Consider the following 23652-nt stretch of genomic DNA (forward strand, 5'->3'; position numbering starts at 1 on the left):
ATGCGGCTGACGAGATTATTCTACTCGACGTTACTGATAGGAATACTGCAGGTAGGTGGATCCAGACACTCGCGGCGTTCAACACAGCACAGTCTCCCATTCTGCATCCTAACCTCACAAATGAACACCCCATCTAGCTTCTGTTCACCCTTCGTTCCGCTTCTGAGCGTTCCCGGTGAAGGTTCTGCATCCATTCAACCTCTAACGACATCCTCTCATATTAATTAACACCTGGCGATGGAACGGAAACACGCAACCAACCAGTCTAGTGAAGGTGTTGGCAAGTTCTTCGCTTCAGACTAGAGCTCTAGAGCTTTCACCTTCAGCCCCAGAATTCGCAAGGAGGTGATGGCGAGATTCGCAGCAGGGTAGAATGGGTTCTCGGACGTTGGGCAGGAGCGGGAACCTGGCGGGATCACTCTACTTATCACGGGTTAACTCTGCATCCACTCCCTCCTGCTCCTCTTTCACCCTTCACCTCCCAGATTCGTCACTGCGCCATGGTCCAAGCGGCAGATGGTCGGCTGAAGGCCCTTTTCTTGCCACTTTCTTTTCGAACCCGCTCCGCTTCGTCGCTTTCCAAAAGCATCCCGAGCAGAAGCGGCCTCTGGTTCTTCTTGTGCCCCCCTCTCCCCTCCCCTTTTCAACCCTTCCATCCGGTTGCGTCCTCCACGTTCGTTTGTAACCCGCGCCGCGGTGGTTCCCTCTCACTTTTTTTTTCGCCGCCACCGGTCGGAAACCGGCCCCCCTCGGGAAACGGGAAGCCGCGTTCACAGGGAATGGAGTAAGTGGGAGGGGGGGGGGGGGGGGGGGAGAGGGCGAAGGGTGGAAAGGGAAGGGACGACGCCGAGAAAGTGCGAGCGCGCGCGGTTTATGATGCTATGCCGGTGGCCCGGTTAGTGCGAACCTGGCACTGGTTGACAAGCTTTAGGGGAAAGCGATATGACAGACAACGGCCAACTGGCCAGTGCAGGTGGAAGAGGGGAATGAGCAAGGTAGAGGAGATTGGACCACCCCCCCTCCTCCTCCTCCTCCTCCTCTTCCTTCTCCGCTCCTTCCCTTCACAACCGTACGCATCATGGCGGATGGACGGACGGCATGAAAGGCATGCCAAACAACAACGCCAAACGAAACAAGCTGCCGGGCGCTAGCTTTCGCCGGAATCTAGCTTCCTAGCCGCGAGCTATCAAATATGCCGGTCGGTGTGACGTGGAGGGGTTTGGGCTGGGAGTAGCGGAAGGGTGCCTAAAAATTGGTCCATCGAAACAGGCCCGAGGGAAACGCTGATCGAGCGGTTTGGTGAGATCTTTCGCCTTGTTCTGCCAACTAACCTGTGCTGAGGTTCGCTTCCAGGTGTAGAGGTTAGGAGTTTCGGACACCGTGTCTTCTTCTTTTTCCCATCCCGCCGGGAAAGGGGTAGAACTCTTCGGTCGAGACGCGAGCACAAGGTGGGAGATCGATCAGTTCAGATTTCCGACGCGGTTGACCTCAAAACACCTCGCGTACGAGAGAGCGAGCGGTTTATGATCCCTCCCCTAGCCACGTGGGACCGGAAATGTACGAAATGTTGCTCAGGCAGACCAGAGCCAGAGGGTGTAGGGCTAGCTGATTGGCGGTTGTGACGTCTCGCGGAAGTGAGTTTATTTCCTGCTCGCGGTTGAATCACACGCAGTGCATCTTTCGTCCCTGTTAGAGCTGATGTTCCATCGACGTCGGTGGTCCATCTAACTACCTGCATAGGAAAGGTTCAAACTTCCATCTTGACGATAAACACCTCCCATAGTTCCAGCTGCTACTCCTCAGAATGCTGCTGCGGAAGACTCCTCGTACCGGCACGGTTGGTAGCTCTGTGATCACATTCGCGTGTTCAGACTTCTGGTCGTGCCCCTTTTTTGGGCAAGATCCAAAGGCTCGCGGAGCGGTTCCTGTAGGTGGGAGCTAGAGGTGGAGCAAGGCCCATTTTCGGCAACCCGGGAGGGGTCGCGAAATTCCCTTTCGGGGTGCGCTTTCTCCGCGAGCCATCCGAAGGGCGGACGATTTCGACGCTCCAGGCGGTGTACTCGACACCGAAAGATAGGTAGAGAGTGTCTGTAAGAGATAGAGAGAGAGGGAGAGAGAGAGAGAGAGGGGGGGGGGGGGGGAAAGAGAAGGAAAAGGGCCGGCCATTATCACCACCCGAGGACGGCTACGGCCATTGTCGCCGTTGCGTATGTGATTGACCCATTTTCACACGATTTCATTTTCTTTCCTTTTCATTTTCGTCAGCACGCACCGGACGGCGGGTAGGGGTATGCGTGCGTGTGGTCACTTTTTTTTGCCTTCTCCACTCGTACCATCCTCCTCCCCTTTCTCCGCCGATTCCTCTCCATTGCATACCTGTGCACGTCTTCACCACGATTTTCCACAAATGGGAAGCTGAGCTTTCCAATTATTCACGTCCACAACTCGCTGGAGGTGAATAATGTGAATGATGGGATAGTGGAAGGGTAGTCTCGCTGTGTGGGGTTCTGAAGGAATGTTCTCGTGCCCTCACTGTCCTTGAGACTGACCTCAGATGAGTGACACGAAACGGTATTGGGATCCACTCTGGAAAATGTTCGGATTTTTGATGCGCTTTTTCGGTTCTGTTCTTCAAACTCCAAACAAACAGAACAAATGATTTTTTCGTACTGCTAGTGATCATCTTTATTTGTCTCACCTATCTAAGTGGGAAAGGAAGTGGCAGATTAGTGCTTGTGAGCTGATTGTCCTTGAATTTTGATCGGTTTTACTCCTTTCGTTCTGTTTCCGGTATTCTTAAATAGAACCGAGCTGGAGCCGTCAACTCTTTTATATAGACACTCTTTGATTCCACCTGAGTCGCCAGTTCGGGTTTGGTTCTACCAGCGTCAGGTCAGCAGTTTTTATTGTTCAATTTTCGTTTCGGTCTTCAACCGTACACAAACACCCTCGCCCAAGCCCCCCCCGCTCGCCGTCCAGCCCGCAGCAGCACCATCATCCATTATCATTTTCACGACTCAATTTCGCTCACTGTTTTTGCAGATCAATCATCCTTTTATGTCATTTGCTTACTGTGAAAAATCGGCTCGGCTTAAGTGCAGGAAGGCGATGCAGGTAAGAAGCCGTACCGTACCTTACATTAACGCCGCGCGGCGTCTTTCCCCCTGTGCGCCCGTTCTGCCATCCGCTTCCGTTTCCGTTTCGCGCCAGCTGTCGCAGCCGGAATGCCTCTGCCATTGTTGAGCCTAATGTCATGTAGTCACACCATAATACCTACCATTCACTGTCTCCATCTTCATTTTTCCCTCAAACCCGCTAAGCTCGTGCTGTTGGTCATGTTCTATCCGGCTCCTCGCAATCCTCCTTGCGCTGTCACGTTGCACTCATACTAACCCAACACAGGGATTGACTCGAACGTGTTTTTGGTGCTTCGACTTGACGTTTTCCTGTTGTTGTTTGGGCCGTCGCTTACCAGCAATTCCTTTTCTTTTCGTTTCAGGTAAGCCACGCAATCTGCGTCACAATACTTCGCCACTCACAGAAAACGTCATACCGATAAGTATATGTACAGATATACCTAGCTCAATGCGTTTAACCGGTTCTTAAATACTGTAATTGGGTCTAGAACGACCTTAAGACAAATCATCAACAAATACTAAATACAAATTATCAACAGTTTTACCAACCAATCAATTACCAACATCTACTGCGCAGCAGCCTAATTTAATTGCCGTAATGGCTACATTCTCGGAAAACGATTACGTAATTATACATAGTAGCTTTTTTGTACTGCGTTTATATTGTTTGCGGTTGGAATTTTTACCATGCCTCGTTTAGGGTTTCAATAGGAGAATTTACATTGCACTTCCAAATATTTATCACATTTGGCGTATTTGCGCTTGTAGCTTATATGACCTGTGAACGACTTTGAAACAGAGTTATCCAAAGAAGTGATATTTTAACTCCGCATTAAAGCGTATTCCAGACTAATCGAATGCGCGTACATTCCCCAATGATCGAGGAGGCATATCTGTAATGCACAGATTTCGCATGTCTCCTGCTGCGTTGGTTGAGGGTTCTTCTAAGTTTAAATTTTTATTTCAACATTCAATGGAAGTATCATAAAATCGTTATCCAAAGCTTATTAGTGGAGCTTATTGAACAACACCGCAACTGCCTCCACTAGTTACAAACTTACTGATATCTGATAGAGTATCACAGAAACCTTTCACAAGATTGCCATACTCTGGCTTGACAGTGATACCACAAGCAACTTCTGGGGCAACAGTTGTTGTTGCTCCAGCTGTAGTTGTTGCTCCACCAGCGGCAGTAGTTGCTCCTCCAGCAGCGGTTGTTGCTCCTCCAGCAGCGGTTGTTGCTCCTCCAGCAGCAGTAGTTGCACCTCCAGCAGCTGTTGTAGCTCCTCCAGCAGCTGTTGTTGCTCCTCCAGCAGCTGTTGTTGCTCCTCCGGCAGCAGTAGTTGCACCTCCTGCAGCAGTGGTTGCTCCTCCAGCAGCGGTTGTTGCTCCTCCTGCAGCAGTAGTAGCTCCTCCAGCAGCGGTTGTTGCTCCTCCAGCAGCGGTTGTTGCTCCTCCAGCAGCAGTAGTTGCACCTCCAGCAGCTGTTGTAGCTCCTCCAGCAGCTGTTGTTGCTCCTCCAGCAGCTGTTGTTGCTCCTCCGGCAGCAGTAGTTGCACCTCCTGCAGCAGTGGTTGCTCCTCCAGCAGCGGTTGTTGCTCCTCCTGCAGCGGTTGTTGCTCCTCCTGCAGCAGTGGTTGCTCCTCCAGCAGCGGTAGTTGCACCTCCTGCAGCAGTCGTTGCTCCTCCAGCAGCAGTTGTTGCTCCTCCAGCAGCAGTAGTTGCACCTCCGGCAGCTGTTGTAGCTCCTCCGGCAGCGGTTGTTGCTCCTCCAGCAGCTGTTGTTGCTCCTCCAGCAGCTGTTGTTGCTCCTCCAGCAGCGGTAGTAGCTCCTCCAACAGCGGTTGTTGCTCCTCCTGCAGCAGTAGTTGCACCTCCTGCAGCAGTGGTTGCTCCTCCAGCAGCGGTTGTAGCTCCTCCAGCAGCAGTTGTTGCTCCTCCTGCAGCAGTAGTTGCACCTCCGGCAGCTGTTGTAGCTCCTCCGGCAGCGGTTGTTGCTCCTCCAGCAGCTGTTGTTGCTCCTCCAGCAGCTGTTGTAGCTCCTCCAGCAGCAGTAGTAGCTCCTCCAGCAGCGGTTGTTGCTCCTCCAGCAGCAGTAGTTGCTCCTCCAGCGGCGGTAGTAGCTCCTCCAGCAGCAGTAGTTGCACCTCCAGCAGCGGTTGTTGCTCCTCCTGCAGCAGTAGTTGCACCTCCTGCAGCAGTGGTTGCTCCTCCAGCAGCGGTTGTAGCTCCTCCAGCAGCGGTTGTTGCTCCTCCAGCAGCAGTAGTTGCTCCTCCAGCAGCGGTTGTAGCTCCTCCAGCAGCGGTTGTTGCTCCTCCAGCAGCAGTAGTTGCACCTCCTGCAGCAGTAGTTGCTCCTCCAGCAGCGGTTGTAGCTCCTCCAGCAGCGGTTGTAGCTCCTCCGGCAGCAGTAGTAGCTCCTCCAGCAGCGGTAGTTGCACCTCCTGCAGCAGTGGTTGCTCCTCCAGCAGCAGTTGTAGCTCCTCCTGCAGCAGTAGTTGCTCCTCCAGCAGCAGTTGTTGCTCCTCCTGCAGCAGTAGTTGCACCTCCGGCAGCTGTTGTAGCTCCTCCGGCAGCGGTTGTTGCTCCTCCAGCAGCGGTAGTAGCTCCTCCAGCAGCGGTTGTTGCTCCTCCTGCAGCAGTAGTTGCACCTCCTGCAGCAGTGGTTGCTCCTCCAGCAGCGGTTGTAGCTCCTCCAGCAGCAGTTGTTGCTCCTCCTGCAGCAGTAGTTGCACCTCCTGCAGCTGTTGTAGCTCCTCCGGCAGCGGTTGTTGCTCCTCCAGCAGCAGTTGTTGCTCCTCCTGCAGCAGTAGTTGCACCTCCGGCAGCTGTTGTAGCTCCTCCGGCAGCGGTTGTTGCTCCTCCAGCAGCGGTAGTAGCTCCTCCAGCAGCGGTTGTTGCTCCTCCTGCAGCAGTAGTTGCACCTCCTGCAGCAGTGGTTGCTCCTCCAGCAGCGGTTGTAGCTCCTCCAGCAGCAGTTGTTGCTCCTCCTGCAGCAGTAGTTGCACCTCCTGCAGCTGTTGTAGCTCCTCCGGCAGCGGTTGTTGCTCCTCCAGCAGCAGTTGTTGCTCCTCCTGCAGCAGTAGTTGCACCTCCGGCAGCTGTTGTAGCTCCTCCGGCAGCGGTTGTTGCTCCTCCAGCAGCGGTTGTTGCTCCTCCAGCAGCAGTAGTTGCTCCTCCAGCGGCGGTAGTAGCTCCTCCAGCAGCAGTAGTTGCACCTCCAGCAGCGGTTGTTGCTCCTCCAGCAGCAGTAGTTGCTCCTCCAGCAGCGGTTGTTGCTCCTCCTGCAGCAGTAGTTGCACCTCCAGCAGCAGTAGTTGCTCCTCCAGCAGCGGTTGTAGCTCCTCCAGCAGCGGTTGTTGCTCCTCCTGCAGCAGTAGTAGCTCCTCCAGCAGCGGTAGTTGCACCTCCTGCAGCAGTGGTTGCTCCTCCAGCAGCAGTTGTAGCTCCTCCTGCAGCAGTAGTTGCACCTCCGGCTGCTGTTGTAGCTCCTCCGGCAGCAGTTGTTGCGCCTCCAGCAGCGGTTGTAGCTCCTCCAGCAGCGGTTGTTGCTCCACCAGCAGCTGTTGTAGCTGCTGCTGTTGTAGCTGCTGCTGTTGTAGCAGCGGCAGTTGTAGCAGCAGCTGTAGTTGCAACTGTTGTAGTAGTCGGCGGTGCAGGGAATGTTATCGGTACTGCACAAGTTTGAGTTTCCGCAGCTGGGTAAGTAGATCCAGCCGGAGGCGTTGGAGCTAGCACACTAGTCACCTGGCGCAACATTTCAGCATTAGTGCTGCCTGCTTGGTCTAATGAGAATAATGCAACTCCAGCTAATTTGTTAGTTATAGCAAATTGGAGTTTATCTCCCAGTACTGTAAGTGAAGTGTAAGTATAAAATTGACTCGAGCTATACGCATATGCTTCTCCTGCATCGGTAGATTGTGCTGTATTAGTAGAAGCAAAAATCAAAGCCTGTAAATTAAATTAAATGTCATATTCGATGATTTTAATCTTTAAACTCTTTTAAATCTATATTATACTTACGTTACAATAAGTATCTCTTGCAACAGCAGTTGCGGTAGCACCAAATTGTGCCGCATTTGATGCAGTGAACTTAAGACTGTACATTGACAACCCCATTACAATTTTAGCTGGTTTAAGTCCTTTTACAATCCATTGGAAGACGTTATTGTACTAAAACCAAAAACAGCATTATGGTTAATCAGCTGTTCATGATTCATGAATGAAGAGCTGATTAGCTACTTACGATCGATGATGTATCCTTATCAAACGGTGCAGCCATAGGGAACAGTGGGTTCATTGGATGGGTCAGTGTGGTACTTGCACTGTACATGTCTTCATAGGTTTTAATCACGTTGAACGGTAATAGCGGCAGTGTAGGGTTATAGTACAAGCTCGCGTATGTTGCGGCATCCCAAGGAAGAGAAGTGATGAGTTTCAAATTGCTACCAATGACCTTAGTATACAAATCCGCTACCAGAGCTTCGTATCCTTTCTGTCAACATACCAGCATAACTAATCTTATAATTCGTTTTATAAATATGCAGGGCTATACACTTACGTAGTTTGAAGCGGTAACACCATCGAAATCTAAGTAAACACCAGAAAAGTTTGGATATTGTTGCACCTTTGCAACTAACGCATTTATGAAAGATGTTCTTTGATTGGGTGCATTGAGCCAGGTTGAAAAAGTAGCAGCAGTTCCAATAATACCCAGGTACATCTCAACATACGAATACGTGCTTTTCCGGTTCGCGAATTTCGAGATTCCAGCTATGATACGATGAAGAAAAGGCAAGATCCATGAGGTTAGTTTAAAAAAAAAATCATCGATGCTGGCATTCTCACCTAAGAGATTATCGGCATCATTGGCGGGGTTGATTAATCCTATATTGGCGTTACTAGTAACAGAAAGCGCAATGTAAATTGCGTGGGAGCAAAAACCGATCGATGTAGCCGTAGAGTAGTCGGCCGATTGCGCTAAACAAACGCGAAAGTCTGTGAAATAGATAAGGTTAGAAATGTGCCTTTCGCGTGGCTCTTGCTATAGAATTCAATTCGATGCACTTACTCTGCGCTGCCGTTTCGCGAGCGAAGCCTGCAGATAGATGAATATAGTGAATGTAGTCATGCCGTGTGATTCGCTACTAATATCGAGTATTCCTTACCGTACACCAGCAGCGCTACCAACCATTTCGGCAGTCTAAATCCTCCCATTGCTCGTATCGCACCTGCAGTGTCTCATCAACTACACTATCGTAGCTGGAACAGATTTCCTGGTTTTCGAATTTCAACTTTATATACATTCTGTGGCTTAATAGTCTCGGCCGTCGATTTCCGTGCGTTTATTTGTTGAAACAGTTGCGAACGAAAATACAGTGCCTCTGGGACGTATCGAACACAGGATAGAACATTTCGCAATTGTGTATTCAGATGTACTTCTGGCGCAATCAAGCTACGACGAACTCGTTGAAGGCCTACTGCTGCCATAGCTGTAAAAATAGGTACATACCCGTGTTACAGTAGCGCTCACGTTGGCAGCTAGCATTACACACATGCAGCGCAACCAGCAGGATGACAGCCAATATTCTGAACTCATTATTTTTTTAGACATATGCGGCTATATTGTTTAGACTTATTTTTACTGTTTCTTTCATGATAAAAGTAATACACAGCTTACAAAACTGTTGTTTATCATACAAAAAATTCCAGAAAAAAACAACAAACGGCAACTCAATATAGAGTCGTATATCAATATGTAGTATACAGAAAGTAGCATTTATGTGTATATCTTGTGTGATTCAAGAAGCTAAAAGACCTTCCGTGGTACTAATGTATTTTCAACATTCAAAGCATGTGTTTTTATGGTTAACTTTAATGTCAAGCCCAAAAATATCATAACATTCGCTACTTATAGTCAACCAAATCTTACATAGCACAAACGTATTCCACCACGACAAGTGTGATTTACCTTGAACTAACCGCGTACCAGACGAAGGTGAAGTATGTAATTAATTTGACATAATAACACCTCCAGCAGAACGCTTGGTTTGTTTAAATGTTTTCTCAATTTGCAATTGCGCATAACATCCCATCTGCTTCACATATTGTTTCTGAACCATCCTCATCAAAAACAATTGACGAGCTGTGACTTTTGGAACCGTAGCAAACATCTGATTGGGGCTTGATTCCGTGGCAACTTGCCAATCACTAGTATTTATCTGGCATTACGTCTGGGATCTGTGACATTCAAGCTTACAAAAAAGTACTGCCAGGTGACTGAAACGTACAGAATGTATCTTCTGGCTCAAGAATAGCTGATGCTTGACATTTTGGCAGCATAGCTTCATTGTAAAACTGATCGTTTCGGATCATTTCGGTCACTACGTCACTCGGCTCAGCGAAATCAGATCACAGGTGTTGCTCTATTGTGGCACTGCTTGATTGCGAGATCCAGCATTGATTGGGCGGCAGAAGCTCCGGGAAGGACCCATCCGGGCAGGCAGGACATTGAGTCATTTTGCTGAAATAATGGAACATCACGTCAAAGCGTTATGTCGAATCGCCGAATCTACCTCTCAACTAAGCCCCACTCCGGTAGCGACTGATTGCAATAGACCATCTCCGGGCAGGCCAATGTTTGCACAGTTGCTACCCCAAAAATGCTATCCCAATCGCAAACAGCGCCTAGGTGCCATTGTCTGCTACTGGAGCCAAACATGCCAGAACAATCAAATAATGAGCCAGCAGTTTAGCTTTGTACGGGTTGCTGTTCCAATTCCAAGCCAGATACTTATCCAAAGCAGCGTTACTAGATGTTAATTAGTATCAATAAAATGAAGAAATGGTAGAAATAATTGTTTTTGAGCAGAGTTTTGTTGTCAATTTACAAGTGCTTAACTTGCAATAGTAGACAATAAGGCAATATTATTAATTTAAAACAAAACTGTATTTCAATGATGACGATATGCTGCAGTTTTTACAAATGTTTTCACAAATACATATAAGTAAATTGTAGCATGTTGAAAGCATTGTATCATGGTTTTAAGCTCATATATTAGTTGTTTAACCATTAGGAGCTCAAATATCAACGTTAACCATTATAAGGCATATTTTAGTGGAGTTGACAAATTTTGAACTCTACAGATGCCGATTTCATAAAACAGCACGGCATCATGACACTGCATGCGGTTTAGAGAATGTTTGAGTAGGCAAGTATTTCACAGTCAATATAGACTTTAGATATTTATTTAACGGATTTCATGTTTAGAAAACGTCAATGATACAGTTGAAAGAATGTCCCATCATCACCAATAGCAATAAACTTTCATATGCACACGAAAATTAATTACAATATATTCACATATTTTATGTCCAATATTAAACATTATAAAACAAAAACAAATTATTTCCAACCTAGTTCACAACACCACAACTGCTCCCTGCTGTAATGTACAAATTGATTTCAGTGAGAGTATCGCAAAAACCTTGCACAAGACTACCAAACTGATCCTCAACCGTTATACCACAGAGAACGGTAGGTGTGGGAGCAGTAGTAGTCGATCCAACTGCGGCTGTGGTGACTCCACCAGCAGCAGTTGTAACTCCACCAACAGCTGTAGTTACACCTCCAGCAGCAGTAGTGACGCCACCAGCAGCAGTAGTTACACCTCCAGCAGCAGTTGTAACTCCTCCAGCAGCTGTAGTGACTCCACCAGCAGCAGTTGTAACTCCTCCAGCAGCAGTTGTAACTCCTCCAGCAGCTGTTGTAACTCCTCCAGCAGCAGTTGTAACTCCTCCAGCAGCAGTTGTAACTCCTCCAGCAGCAGTAGTGACTCCACCAGCAGCTGTTGTAACTCCTCCAGCAGCAGTAGTGACTCCACCAGCAGCTGTTGTAACTCCTCCAGCAGCAGTTGTAACTTCTCCAGCAGCAGTTGTTACACCTCCAGCAGCTGTTGTAACTCCACCAGCAGCAGTTGTTACTCCTCCTGCAGCAGTCGTTACACCTCCAGCAGCAGTTGTAACTCCACCAGCAGCAGTAGTTACGCCTCCAGCAGCAGTTGTAACTCCGCCAGCAGCAGTCGTTACTCCACCAGCAGCTGTTGTAACTCCTCCAGCAGCAGTAGTGACTCCACCAGCAGCAGCTGTTGTAACTCCTCCAGCGGCTGTTGTAACTTCTGCAGCAGCAGTTGTAACTCCTCCTGCAGCAGTCGTTACACCTCCAGCAGCAGTTGTAACTCCACCAGCAGCTGTTGTTACTCCTCCAGCAGCAGTTGTAACTCCACCAGCAGCAGTAGTTGCTCCTCCAGCAGCAGTTGTAACTCCTCCAGCAGCAGTAGTGACTCCACCAGCGGCTGTTGTAACTCCTCCAGCAGCAGTAGTGATTCCACCAGCAGCTGTTGTAACTCCTCCAGCAGCAGTTGTAACTTCTCCAGCAGCAGTAGTTACACCTCCAGCAGCTGTTGTAACTCCTCCAGCAGCAGTTGTTACTCCTCCTGCAGCAGTCGTTACACCTCCAGCAGCAGTTGTAACTCCACCAGCAGCAGTAGTTACGCCTCCAGCAGCAGTTGTAACTCCTCCAGCAGCAGTAGTTACTCCTCCAGCAGCTGTTGTAACTCCTCCAGCAGTTGTTGTTACACCTCCAGCAGCAGTGGTGACTCCACCAGCAGCTGTTGTAACTCCTCCAGCAGCAGTAGTTACACCTCCAGCAGCAGTTGTAACTCCTCCTGCAGCAGTTGTTACACCTCCAGCAGCAGTTGTAACTCCTCCGGCAGCAGTAGTGACTACACCAGCGGCTGTTGTAACTCCTCCAGCAGCAGTAGATACTCCACCAGCAGCTGTTGTAACTCCACCAGCATCAGTTGTCACTCCACCTGCAGCAGTTGTAACTCCACCAGCAGCAGTTGTAACTCCTCCAGCAGCAGTTGTAACTCCACCAGCAGCAGTTGTTACACCTCCAGCAGCAGTAGTTACACCTCCAGCAGCAGTTGTTACTCCTCCAGCAGCTGTTGTAACTCCACTAGCAGCTGTTGTAACTCCTCCAGCAGCAGTCGTTACTCCTCCAGCAGCTGTTGTAACTCCTCCAGCAGCTGTTGTTACACCTCCAGCAGCAGTGGTGACTCCACCAGCAGCAGTTGTAACTCCTCCAGCAGCAGTAGTGAGTCCACCAGCAGCTGTTGTAACTCCTCCAGCAGCAGTAGTGACTCCACCAGCAGCAGTTGTAACTCCACCAGCAGCTGTAGTGACTCCACCAGCAGCAGTTGTAACTCCACCAGCAGCAGTCGTTACTCCTCCTGCAGCAGTCGTTACACCTCCAGCAGCAGTTGTAACTCCACCAGCAGCTGTTGTTACTCCTCCAGCAGCAGTTGTAACTCCGCCAGCAGCAGTCGTTACTCCACCAGCAGCTGTTGTTACTCCTCCAGCAGCAGTTGTAACTCCACCAGCAGCAGTAGTTACTCCTCCAGCAGCTGTTGTAACTCCTCCAGCAGCAGTTGTTATTCCACCAGCAGCAGTCGTTACACCTCCAGCAGCAGTTGTAACTCCACCAGCAGCAGTAGTTACTCCTCCAGCAGCTGTTGTAACTCCTCCATCAGCAGTAGTGACTCCACCAGCAGCAGTTGTAACTGCACCAGCAGCAGTCGTTACTCCTCCTGCAGCAGGCGTTACACCTCCAGCAGCAGTTGTAACTCCACCAGCAGCTGTTGTTACTCCTCCAGCAGCAGTTGTAACTCCGCCAGCAGCAGTCGTTACTCCACCAGCAGCTGTTGTTACTCCTCCAGCAGCAGTTGTAACTCCACCAGCAGCTGTTGTAACTCCTCCAGCAGCAGTCGTTACTCCTCCAGCAGCAGTTGTAACTCCACCAGCAGCTGTTGTTACTCCTCCAGCAGCAGTTGTAACTCCACCAGCAGCAGTCGTTACTCCACCAGCAGCTGTTGTTACTCCTCCAGCAGCAGTTGTAACTCCACCAGCAGCAGTAGTTACTCCTCCAGCAGCTGTTGTAACTCCTCCAGCAGCAGTTGTAACTCCACCAGCAGCAGTCGTTACACCTCCAGCAGCAGTTGTAACTCCACCAGCAGCAGTAGTTACTCCTCCAGCAGCTGTTGTAACTCCTCCAGCAGCAGTCGTTACTCCACCAGCAGCAGTCGTTACACCTCCAGCAGCAGTTGTAACTCCACCAGCAGCAGTTGTTACTCCTCCAGCAGCTGTTGTAACTCCTCCAGCAGCAGTTGTTACACCTCCAGCAGCAGTGGTGACTCCACCAGCAGCAGTTGTAACTCCTCCAGCAGCAGTAGTGACTCCTCCAGCAGCAGTTGTAACTCCTCCAGCAGCAGTCGTTACTGCACCAGCAGCAGTCGTCACACCTCCAGCAGCAGTTGTAACTCCTCCAGCAGCAGTAGTTACTCCTCCAGCAGCAGTTGTAACTCCTCCAGCAGCAGTTGTTACACCTCCAGCAGCAGTGGTGACTCCACCAGCAGCTGTTGTAACTCCTCCAGCAGCAGTAGTGACTCCTCCAGCAGCTGTTGTAATTCCTCCAGCAGCAGTAGTGACTCCTCCAGCAGCTGTTGTAACTCCTCCAGCAGCAGTAGTGACTCCACCAGCAGCAGTTGTAACTCCTCCAGCAGCAGTCGTTACTCCACCAGCAGCTGTTGTAACTCCTCCGGCAGCAGTTGTTACTCCACCAGCAGCAGTCGTTACTGCACCAGCTTTTGTAGTGGATCCTCCTGCAGCAGTTGTTACACCTCCAGCAGCAGTTGTAACTCCTCCAGCAGCAGTTGTTACACCTCCAGCAGCAGTGGTGACTCCACCAGCAGCTGTTGTAACTCCTCCAGCAGCAGTAGTGACTCCTCCAGCAGCTGTTGTAACTCCTCCTGCAGCAGTAGTGACTCCACCAGCAGCAGTTGTAACTCCTCCAGCAGCAGTAGTTACTCCTCCAGCAGCAGTTGTTACTCCACCAGCAGCTGTAGTGACTCCACCAGCAGCAGTCGTTACTGCACCAGCTTTTGTAGTAGATCCTCCTGCAGCAGTCGTCACACCTCCAGCAGCAGTAGTGACTCCTCCAGCAGCAGTCGTAATGCCTCCTGCAGCAGTTGTGACTCCACCAGCAGCAGTTGTAACTCCTCCGGCAGCAGTCGTTACACCTCCAGCAGCAGTTGTCACTCCACCAGCAGCAGTCGTTACTCCACCAGCAGCTGTAGTGACTCCACCAGCAGCAGTCGTTACTGCACCTGCTTTAGTAGTAGATCCTCCAGCAGCAGTTGTTACACCTCCAGCAGCAGTTGTAACTCCACCAGCAGCTGTTGTAACTCCTCCAACAGCAGTTGTAACTCCACCAGCAGCTGTTGTAACTCCACCAGCAGCAGTAGTGACGCCACCAGCAGCAGTAGTTACACCTCCAGCAGCAGTTGTAACTCCTCCAGCAGCTGTAGTGACTCCACCAGCAGCAGTTGTAACTCCTCCAGCAGCAGTTGTAACTCCTCCAGCAGCTGTTGTAACTCCTCCAACAGCAGTTGTAACTCCTCCAGCAGCAGTTGTAACTCCTCCAGCAACAGTTGTAACTCCTCCAGCAGCTGTAGTGACTCCACCAGCAGCAGTCGTTACTGCACCTGCTTTAGTAGTAGATCCTCCAGCAGCAGTTGTTACACCTCCAGCAGCAGTTGTCACTCCACCAGGAGCTGTTGTAACTCCACCAGCAGCAGTTGTGACTCCACCAGCAGCTGTGGTGACTCCACCAGCAGCAGTCGTTACTGCACCTGCTTTAGTAGTAGATCCTCCAGCAGCAGTTGTCACTCCACCAGCAGCTGTTGTAACTCCTCCAGCAGCAGTTGTAACTCCACCAGGAGCTGTTGTAACTCCTCCAGCAGCAGTTGTGACTCCACCAGCAGCTGTAGTGACTCCACCAGCAGCAGTAGTTACACCTCCAGCAGCAGTTGTAACTCCTCCAGCAGCTGTAGTGACTCCACCAGCAGCAGTTGTAACTCCTCCAGCAGCAGTTGTAACTCCTCCAGCAGCTGTTGTAACTCCTCCAGCAGCAGTTGTAACTCCACCAGGAGCTGTTGTAACTCCTCCAGCAGCAGTTGTGACTCCACCAGCAGCTGTAGTGACTCCACCAGCAGCAGTAGTTACACCTCCAGCAGCAGTTGTAACTCCTCCAGCAGCTGTAGTTACTCCACCAGCAGCAGTCGTTACACCTCCAGCAGCAGTTGTCACTCCACCAGCAGCAGTCGTTACTCCACCAGCAGCTGTAGTGACTCCACCAGCAGCAGTCGTTACTGCACCTGCTTTAGTAGTAGATCCTCCAGCAGCAGTTGTTACACCTCCAGCAGCAGTTGTAACTCCACCAGCAGCTGTTGTAACTCCTCCAACAGCAGTTGTAACTCCACCAGCAGCTGTTGTAACTCCACCAGCAGCAGTAGTGACGCCACCAGCAGCAGTAGTTACACCTCCAGCAGCAGTTGTAACTCCTCCAGCAGCTGTAGTGACTCCACCAGCAGCAGTTGTAACTCCTCCAGCAGCAGTTGTAACTCCTCCAGCAGCTGTTGTAACTCCTCCAACAGCAGTTGTAACTCCTCCAGCAGCAGTTGTAACTCCTCCAGCAACAGTTGTAACTCCTCCAGCAGCTGTAGTGACTCCACCAGCAGCAGTCGTTACTGCACCTGCTTTAGTAGTAGATCCTCCAGCAGCAGTCGTTACACCACCAGCAGCAGTTGTAACTCCACCAGCAGCTGTAGTGACTCCACCAGCAGCTGTGGTGACTCCACCAGCAGCAGTCGTTACTGCACCAGCTTTAGTAGTAGATCCTCCAGCAGCAGTTGTTACACCTCCAGCAGCAGTTGTAACTCCACCAGCAGCAGTTGTAACTCCTCCAGCAGCAGTTGTAACTCCTCCAGCAGCAGTTGTTACTCCACCAGCAGCTGTAGTGACTCCACCAGCAGCAGTCGTTACTGCACCAGCTTTTGTAGTAGATCCTCCTGCAGCAGTCGTCACACCTCCAGCAGCAGTAGTGACTCCTCCAGCAGCAGTCGTAATGCCTCCTGCAGCAGTTGTGACTCCACCAGCAGCAGTTGTAACTCCTCCGGCAGCAGTCGTTACACCACCAGCAGCAGTTGTAACTCCACCAGCAGCTGTTGTGACTCCACCAGCAGCTGTGGTGACTCCACCAGCAGCAGTCGTTACTGCACCTGCTTTAGTAGTAGATCCTCCAGCAGCAGTTGTTACACCTCCAGCAGCAGTCGTTACTCCACCAGCAGCTGTAGTGACTCCACCAGCAGCAGTTGTTACTCCACCAGCTGCTGTAGTGACTACACCAGCAGCAGTCGTTACTGCACCGGCTTTTGTAGTAGATCCTCCTGCAACAGTCGTCACACCTCCAGCAGCAGTAGTGACTCCTCCAGCAGCAGTTGTAACTCCTCCAGCAGCAGTTGTGACTCCACCAGCAGCAGTTGTAACTCCTCCAGCAGCAGTCGTCACACCGCCAGCAGCAGTTGTGACTGCACCTCCTTTAGTAGTTGATCCTCCTGCAGCGGTCGTCACACCTCCAGCAGCAGTAGTGACTCCTCCAGCAGCTGTTGTAACTCCTCCAGCAGCAGTAGTGACTCCACCAGCAGCTGTAGTGACTCCACCAGCAGCAGTCGTTACTGCACCGGCTTTTGTAGTAGATCCTCCTGCAACAGTCGTCACACCTCCAGCAGCAGTAGTGACTCCTCCAGCAGCAGTTGTAACTCCTCCTGCAGCAGTTGTGACTGCACCTGCTTTAGTCGTAGATCCTCCAGCAGCAGTTGTTACACCTCCAGCAGCAGTTGTAACTCCTCCAGCAGCAGTCGTTACTCCACCAACAGCAGTCGTTACTCCACCAGCAGCAGTAGTTACTCCTCCAGCAGCAGTTGTAACTCCTCCGGCAGCAGTCGTTACACCTCCAGCAGCAGTTGTGACTGCACCTGCTTTAGTAGTAGATCCTCCAGCAGCAGTTGTTACACCTCCAGCAGCAGTTGTGACTCCTCCAGCAGCAGTCGTTACTCCACCAGCAGCAGTCGTTACTCCACCAGCAGCAGTAGTTACTCCTCCAGCAGCAGTTGTTACTCCTCCGGCAGCAGTCGTTACACCTCCAGCAGCAGTTGTGACTGCTCCTGCTTTAGTAGTAGATCCTCCAGCAACAGTTGTTACACCTCCAGCAGCAGTTGTAACTCCACCAGCAGCAGTCGTTACTCCACCAGCAGCAGTAGTTACTCCTCCAGCAGCAGTTGTTACTCCTCCGGCAGCAGTCGTTACACCTCCAGCAGCAGTTGTGACTGCTCCTGCTTTAGTAGTAGATCCTCCAGCAGCAGTTGTTACACCTCCAGCAGCAGTTGTAACTCCTCCAGCAGCAGTCGTTACTCCACCAGCAGCAGTTGTTACTCCACCAGCAGCAGTTGTCACTCCTCCAGCAGCAGTCGTTACTCCACCAGCAGCAGTTGTTACTCCACCAGCAGCAGTAGTTACTCCTCCAGCTGCTGTTGTTACAGCCGGAGCTGTCGTTGTTGTAACTACATTATCTGGAAATAGTACTGATATGCCACATTTTGGATTTGATGCTGATGGATAACTAAATCCAGTTGGTGGTGTTGGTGCTATGACGCTGGTTACATAGCGGAGAAGCTCAGCATTATTTTCAGCACTAGTCAACGAAAATAATGCAATGCCACCCAAACTATTTGATTTAGCAAAATTTAATTTTATATCAACCGCAGCAAACGAATTGAACACGTATGCTACACTAGTGCTTGAGGTAATACTTTCTCCTGCACTGTTCGTATCAATGCCATTTTGCGTTGAAAATAACAATGCCTGAAATATATGTATTATGTGTTCATTAGTGTAGTTCTTTTTTTTGCTGCACCTTTTTTTTCATAATCACCTCACAGTAGGAAGCTGAAGTAGCGCTTGCAGTTCCAGTTGCTCCAAACTGAGCAACAGATGTGACTGAAAATAACCGAGCATACATTGAAATGCCAAGAATGATATTCCCAGGGCTAAATCCTTTGATGACCCATCGGAAAAGATTATTATACTATAGAAAGAAGGAAAATTTGTATCTTGTACTGAGAATTACGTAGCTTTAGCTAGTATCGGACGTACTATAGTTTTTGTGCTATCTGCAAACGGTTCAGCCATACTGAAAAGCGGATTTAACGGATGCACTGTTGTTGTTAGGGTGTTGTAGAAGTCTTCATAACTTCTTAATACATTAAACGACAGAGTTGGGAGCGTTGGATTATAGTATATGTCAGCATACCGACTCGAATCCCACGGTAATCCAGACGCCAATTTAAGCGAAGCTGAACCAACCGACACGTACAGCGCTGACATGAAGGATGAGTAACTAGCCTAGAACGAGCGAAATAATAAATGTCGCACGTTTGCAAATATCCACAGCAATCCACGTACCGCCTGTGAAGTGCTCAGATTTGTGAATTCAATGTAAATGCCAACACAGCCGGAGTAGGATCTCATGAAGTTGACCAGTGCCTTGATGAAGTTAGCTCTAAAAGTCGCGCTAGAGAGCATGCTTGCCACCGATGTGTCGGTTCCATCTCCTACGACAGCAATGTAAGGTTCCAGATAAGGAAACGCTGTTCTCCGATTGCAGAACGAGGTCAAGTAACCTGCGTGAATCAGTTGAGCACAATAAAATTGTCCACGGTTACTAACAATCCGAACGCCGAACACCGACCAATTAATGGAGATTCCTACTCACTGAGCAGCGTTGTTTGAGATATCGTAGCAGTTGTAGCATAAGCAACCGAACCACTAGCACCAACTTTTAGAGTTTGTATTACCGCTTGCGAGCACAGCCCGATCGCGGTGTTGCTAGAGTAGTCGGCTACAGCTGCGAAGCATACTCGCGATTCTGGAAATCCGGGCACAGGTTTATTGCAGAACAGTAGCCATTGATCCACCATGACTATGGTTTACGATACTTACCGGTTTTGGCGGGGTTTGATTGGATGAGCTTGGCTGGAAGTCAAACAGATTGAAATACACTATAAACCACAGATCACAGAACACAGGGACAAGCACACTGGCAGTACTTTCGAAACACTACGCTTCTGGTATCTGTTTCAACTTACCACCAAATGATAGTGCTAGCAGCACCACCAGCGCAAGCTTAGCTTGAGCGTCTATCAAGCTCGTCATTCTTGCCTGCTACTGTCGCACACCAATAGGCACTCTCCAGATGTTGAATGTCACTTTATCACGAACTGATCATCCCACCAGAACGGTGCGGCGAATGTGCTGGAATGGCATAAGTGCATGGGTTTTTATCTACACTCTAGCGCATCCAGTTTAGAGAAGACAAGAGTCTTTTCCAGTCTAAGCAACATACACAAATGAAAGGAATAAAAAAAGTCAAACATTCGCAAAGTGGGAGCCAAAACCCTGGGACTGTATGTACCAAAATATTGTCCCGATTCGCAATGAAGGCCTATCTGGCTCAAGTTTCCACTCATTAGCCGGCAACCGATGTATGTGCACAGCTGCACATGAGGAAACGTTTAGTCACCTTGCGTTGCACGTTGAAATTTGTAGTACAGTTGTCCAGTATTGCTTCATGTTATCGAAATACAATTCGCCGGTGGCGTTATTCGATTTTTCAACGTCCCATACGTGTTCCAATGAGATCTAATGAGGTCAATTGGCACGATCCGGTTTAGCACGGTTGTGAGCAGGTTTCAAAAAGCACTAGATCCCTCTACACAGAGTCTTTCAAGGTCGACCATGATACATGTTCTGCGATTTCTTCAACCGATTGCAATTTCTCAAGGGTTTACCGCTGCACGAACCTGAAATCTGCGAGTTACTCATGCATCTATTTACTTCCATTTCTTTTTTGATCTGCACCACTCTCAATCAACGCCCAGCTAACGATGGCAGAGGACCAAGTCGAGGTAGTGAAGTCAGTCAGTCCCGGTGATGAGGCGACGAAGCGTGACAACGATTCAGATCAGGTGGCGCTGGAATCCGTCGACCAGGATCTACAGGGGTCAACACCGGTACAGTCTTACCCACAGCACATCCCGCCACCCCTCGGGCACGGACCTGGAGGCTTGGGTGGTCCGGTTCTGGCCAAACATGGTCCTGGTCCGCAACATGGTCCACTCCCACATCATGGACCTCCGATGCCGCACGGACCGAGCAGAGGTAAGCCAGGTGCGTTCTGCAGTTCCAGCTATACTGCGTGGTTCTAACACACCTCTCTCGATTCGTGGTTCCGTATTCCACTCTCCAGCATCCCTGGGTCTTGGGCAACCGTTTGGGCCACCACCACCACCACCGCCGCCGCAGGCTCTTCCAGTGGCCCACGCATACCACGGACCACCACCTCCTCCACCACCCGGTACCTTGAAGGCCCAGGCCAGCGAGCTGATCCCGGAGAAGCTGTACGGAGCGCCACCTGCCGGCAACGAACTGTGGTCCTCACCGCTACAGGACATGCCGAAGATCGTATCGCTGGACGTGAAGTGCGAGAAGCAGGGCATGAAGGTGTTCGTCCAGTTTGACAAGCCATTCTTTGGCATCGTCTTCTCGAAGGGGCACTACAGCAACGTGAACTGCGTCCACCTGCCGGCCGGTCTCGGCAAGACGTCCGCATCCTTCGACATCGGCATCCACGAGTGTGGTACCGCCGGCAACACCGACAACGTCCTGTACAACGGCTACTCGGGCACGGACACGAACGCGGGCTCGTACTTCGAGAACATCATCGTGCTGCAGTACGACCCACAGGTACAGGAGGTGTGGGATCAGGCGCGTAAACTCCGCTGCACCTGGCACGATCAGTACGAGAAGTCGGTGACATTCCGCCCATTCCCGGTGGACATGCTGGACGTGATCCGGGCGGACTTTGCGGGTGACAATGTCGGCTGTTGGATGCAGATCCAAGTCGGCAAGGGTCCGTGGGCGTCCGAGGTGTCGGGACTTGTCAAAATCGGCCAGACAATGACGATGGTGCTCGCGATCAAGGACGACGATAGCAAGTTTGACATGCTGGTGCGCAACTGCATGGCACATGATGGCAAGCGTGCCCCCATCCAGCTGGTCGATCAGCGCGGTTGCGTAACCCGCCCGAAGTTGATGTCCCGCTTCACCAAGATCAAGAACTTCGGTGCGTCAGCCTCGGTGCTGTCGTACGCGCACTTCCAGGCATTCAAGTTCCCCGACTCCATGGAGGTGCACTTCCAGTGTACGATTCAGATCTGCCGCTACCAGTGCCCGGACCAGTGCACCGACCCAGGTGTCCTTGACGTCCATCACCTCTCGGGTGGACCTGAACACCAGCAGTACGGGCCTCCACCGCCACCGCCACCCGCACAGTCCCTAGACGCGCACGTTTTCGCCTCAAACCGGAAGCGGGATGATCGGAGGATTCGTCGCACGCGTGCCACCGGAACTGAGCAGAAGGAAGACGTCGGATTGAACCGTGTGATCCGTGTGGTATCTCCCGGAGACCTCACCTTCCCAATTGGACCCGGTACATCGAACGACACTGACGCGGCTGCCACGATGGTGTTCTCCGCTCGCGAGGAAGGACTCATCTGTATGACGACGCCTGGCTTCACCGTCACCATCGTAGTGCTGCTGTCGATTTTGCTCGCTTCGTGCGTCACGTCCGCGTTCCTGTGCGTACGTCTGAAGCCGTTCTCGCTTTCACTCGCCAAGGAGCGGTCGGTGGCATTCACCAACCCACATTTGGCTCCACCAGGACCTGCTAGTGTCCTTGCGAGTGGGTCTGGATCGATCGCGGGCACGCTTAAACCGGCAAAGGCGGCCAGTACGGCCTCTAAAGCGCGCATGTTCTACACCTGAGCGGTGTCTGTTACACTTCTGCTTTCGCAACGCTTCCAAAGCCTCTCTCAATCTCTCTCTCTCTCTCTCTCTCTCTCTCTCGCACCTTTTCTCTCTTCTGCTCTCTTCATGCTCCTTTCTGGCTTCTTGCGTCAATGATGATCGTTATTCGAGGGCAGTATTTAGTTGGTATGTTGTAAGAGCTTAGGATTAGAATACTACGGAGACCGATTTACACGCACGCAGCGCAAGGTCACACCTGACAGCTGACACTTAAACAGGTGTCAGAGTGCGCAGAGTGCCTAAACAGGACAGACTCACACACTTCTGCAGGTAAAACGAACTCAAACAGACACACACACACACACTCAAACACATGGCATATGGTAGGTGCGGGTGGAGGAGCCGACTGTGCGGCCACCATCCCTCACCCTGCCGTGCTTATACTTACGATTTATCTAATGGCGCCCATTAATTTATTGAACTATTTATTTACTGACTTATTTATTTATTTATTTAATCGATTTTATTTGCTACGCACGGCACGGCTGCTAGTCGAAGCGCATTATTTATTGACACGTTGAATTAGATACGCCCTTCTCCCTTCACCCCCAGCCTCACTGACCCTCCCAGTTCCACCCGCTCGCACCCGAGCCCCGAGTGTTATGGTACCGAGTGTTGGCGGGGAGGAAGCGGGGATCGGGTGGCTATGTATACTTGTAACCGCAAGCATAAGAAAAAGATAAAGAAGATAAAGAAGAAGGAGCAGCAGCAATAATAATAAAAAAAAGAAGAAACACAACGAACCACCCCCGTCATACGGGCGGTGTCCCTCTCTCGTCCTTAAGTGCTCCTCTTCGATCTGCCTCCTTGCGCGTGGGGCTGACAGTTGAGTTGACATTTTAAAAATGCTGACCACTGACACCTCGAGCTCGTGCTCCACCCTGCTGCCTAAATGGGCTTCCTTCGCCTGCCACGTGGACGTTTGCGGTTGTCTCCCGGATGATGGAAGACAGGAAGGAGGACGAGGAGGAGGGATAAGGGAAGGTGCAAGGGATGGGTGACTCCTGTGAATCCTCCTCCCAGCTCCAGAGCAGACAGGCACAAACGGCAACGGGCGGGGCTTTATTGTTTAATACTATGACAGCAAACTCGACAGCTTCCGCCATTTTATTTTCAAACGCGCTGCCACGTGGCCGCTCAGACACGTGGCCTGTCGCGTTGGCAGTGCTTTAGCGCGCGTACTTTAAGCGACCATACACACAACCTCACAGACACACACACACACGTGCACGTAGCAAGAGCAGCAGCTGCAGGAATGCATGAACGATTTGTTGGTTTTTATTTATTTTACTCACCATTTACGCTACACCGCTAATCGCGAGGGTTGCATTTCCCGCGAAAGCCTCCGGAAGCTGGCGTGTGGCACGCGTCGCTAGATATAAATACGACTTCTACGTGTGTGTGCGTTTATTTATTTATATTCTTTTACGACCCGTGTCACTGAGTCCACCGAGTGGGCGAGCATGAAGATGCAGCGCGGCCGGTGTAGCGGAAGTGTAACAATTCTAATGAGATTAGTAACGCGCTCGTATAGTGCACGTACAGCGAGGTAGACGTAGGCGTAATTTAGCTGTGTAAAATGTATCATATTACAGGCGCCAGATGGAACCCCGGCGGCGGGCACACCGGTTGC

At 50.7% G+C, this 23652-nt stretch overlaps 1 protein-coding gene across 1 annotated transcript; it reads left to right on the plus strand.

Moving 5' to 3' along the window:
- LOC128728486 (uncharacterized) lies at positions 1-21977 on the plus strand. Its single transcript, XM_053822112.1, has 4 exons — positions 1-51; positions 3043-3114; positions 20033-20312; positions 20401-21977. Exons 1-4 carry the CDS (start codon positions 1-3, stop codon positions 21975-21977), a joined length of 1980 nt encoding a protein of 659 aa, XP_053678087.1.
- The last annotated feature ends 1675 nt before the right edge of the window (positions 21978-23652 follow it).

This window comes from Anopheles nili, chromosome X, assembly GCF_943737925.1.
Source record: "Anopheles nili chromosome X, idAnoNiliSN_F5_01, whole genome shotgun sequence".
NCBI lineage: Eukaryota > Metazoa > Arthropoda > Insecta > Diptera > Culicidae > Anopheles > Anopheles nili.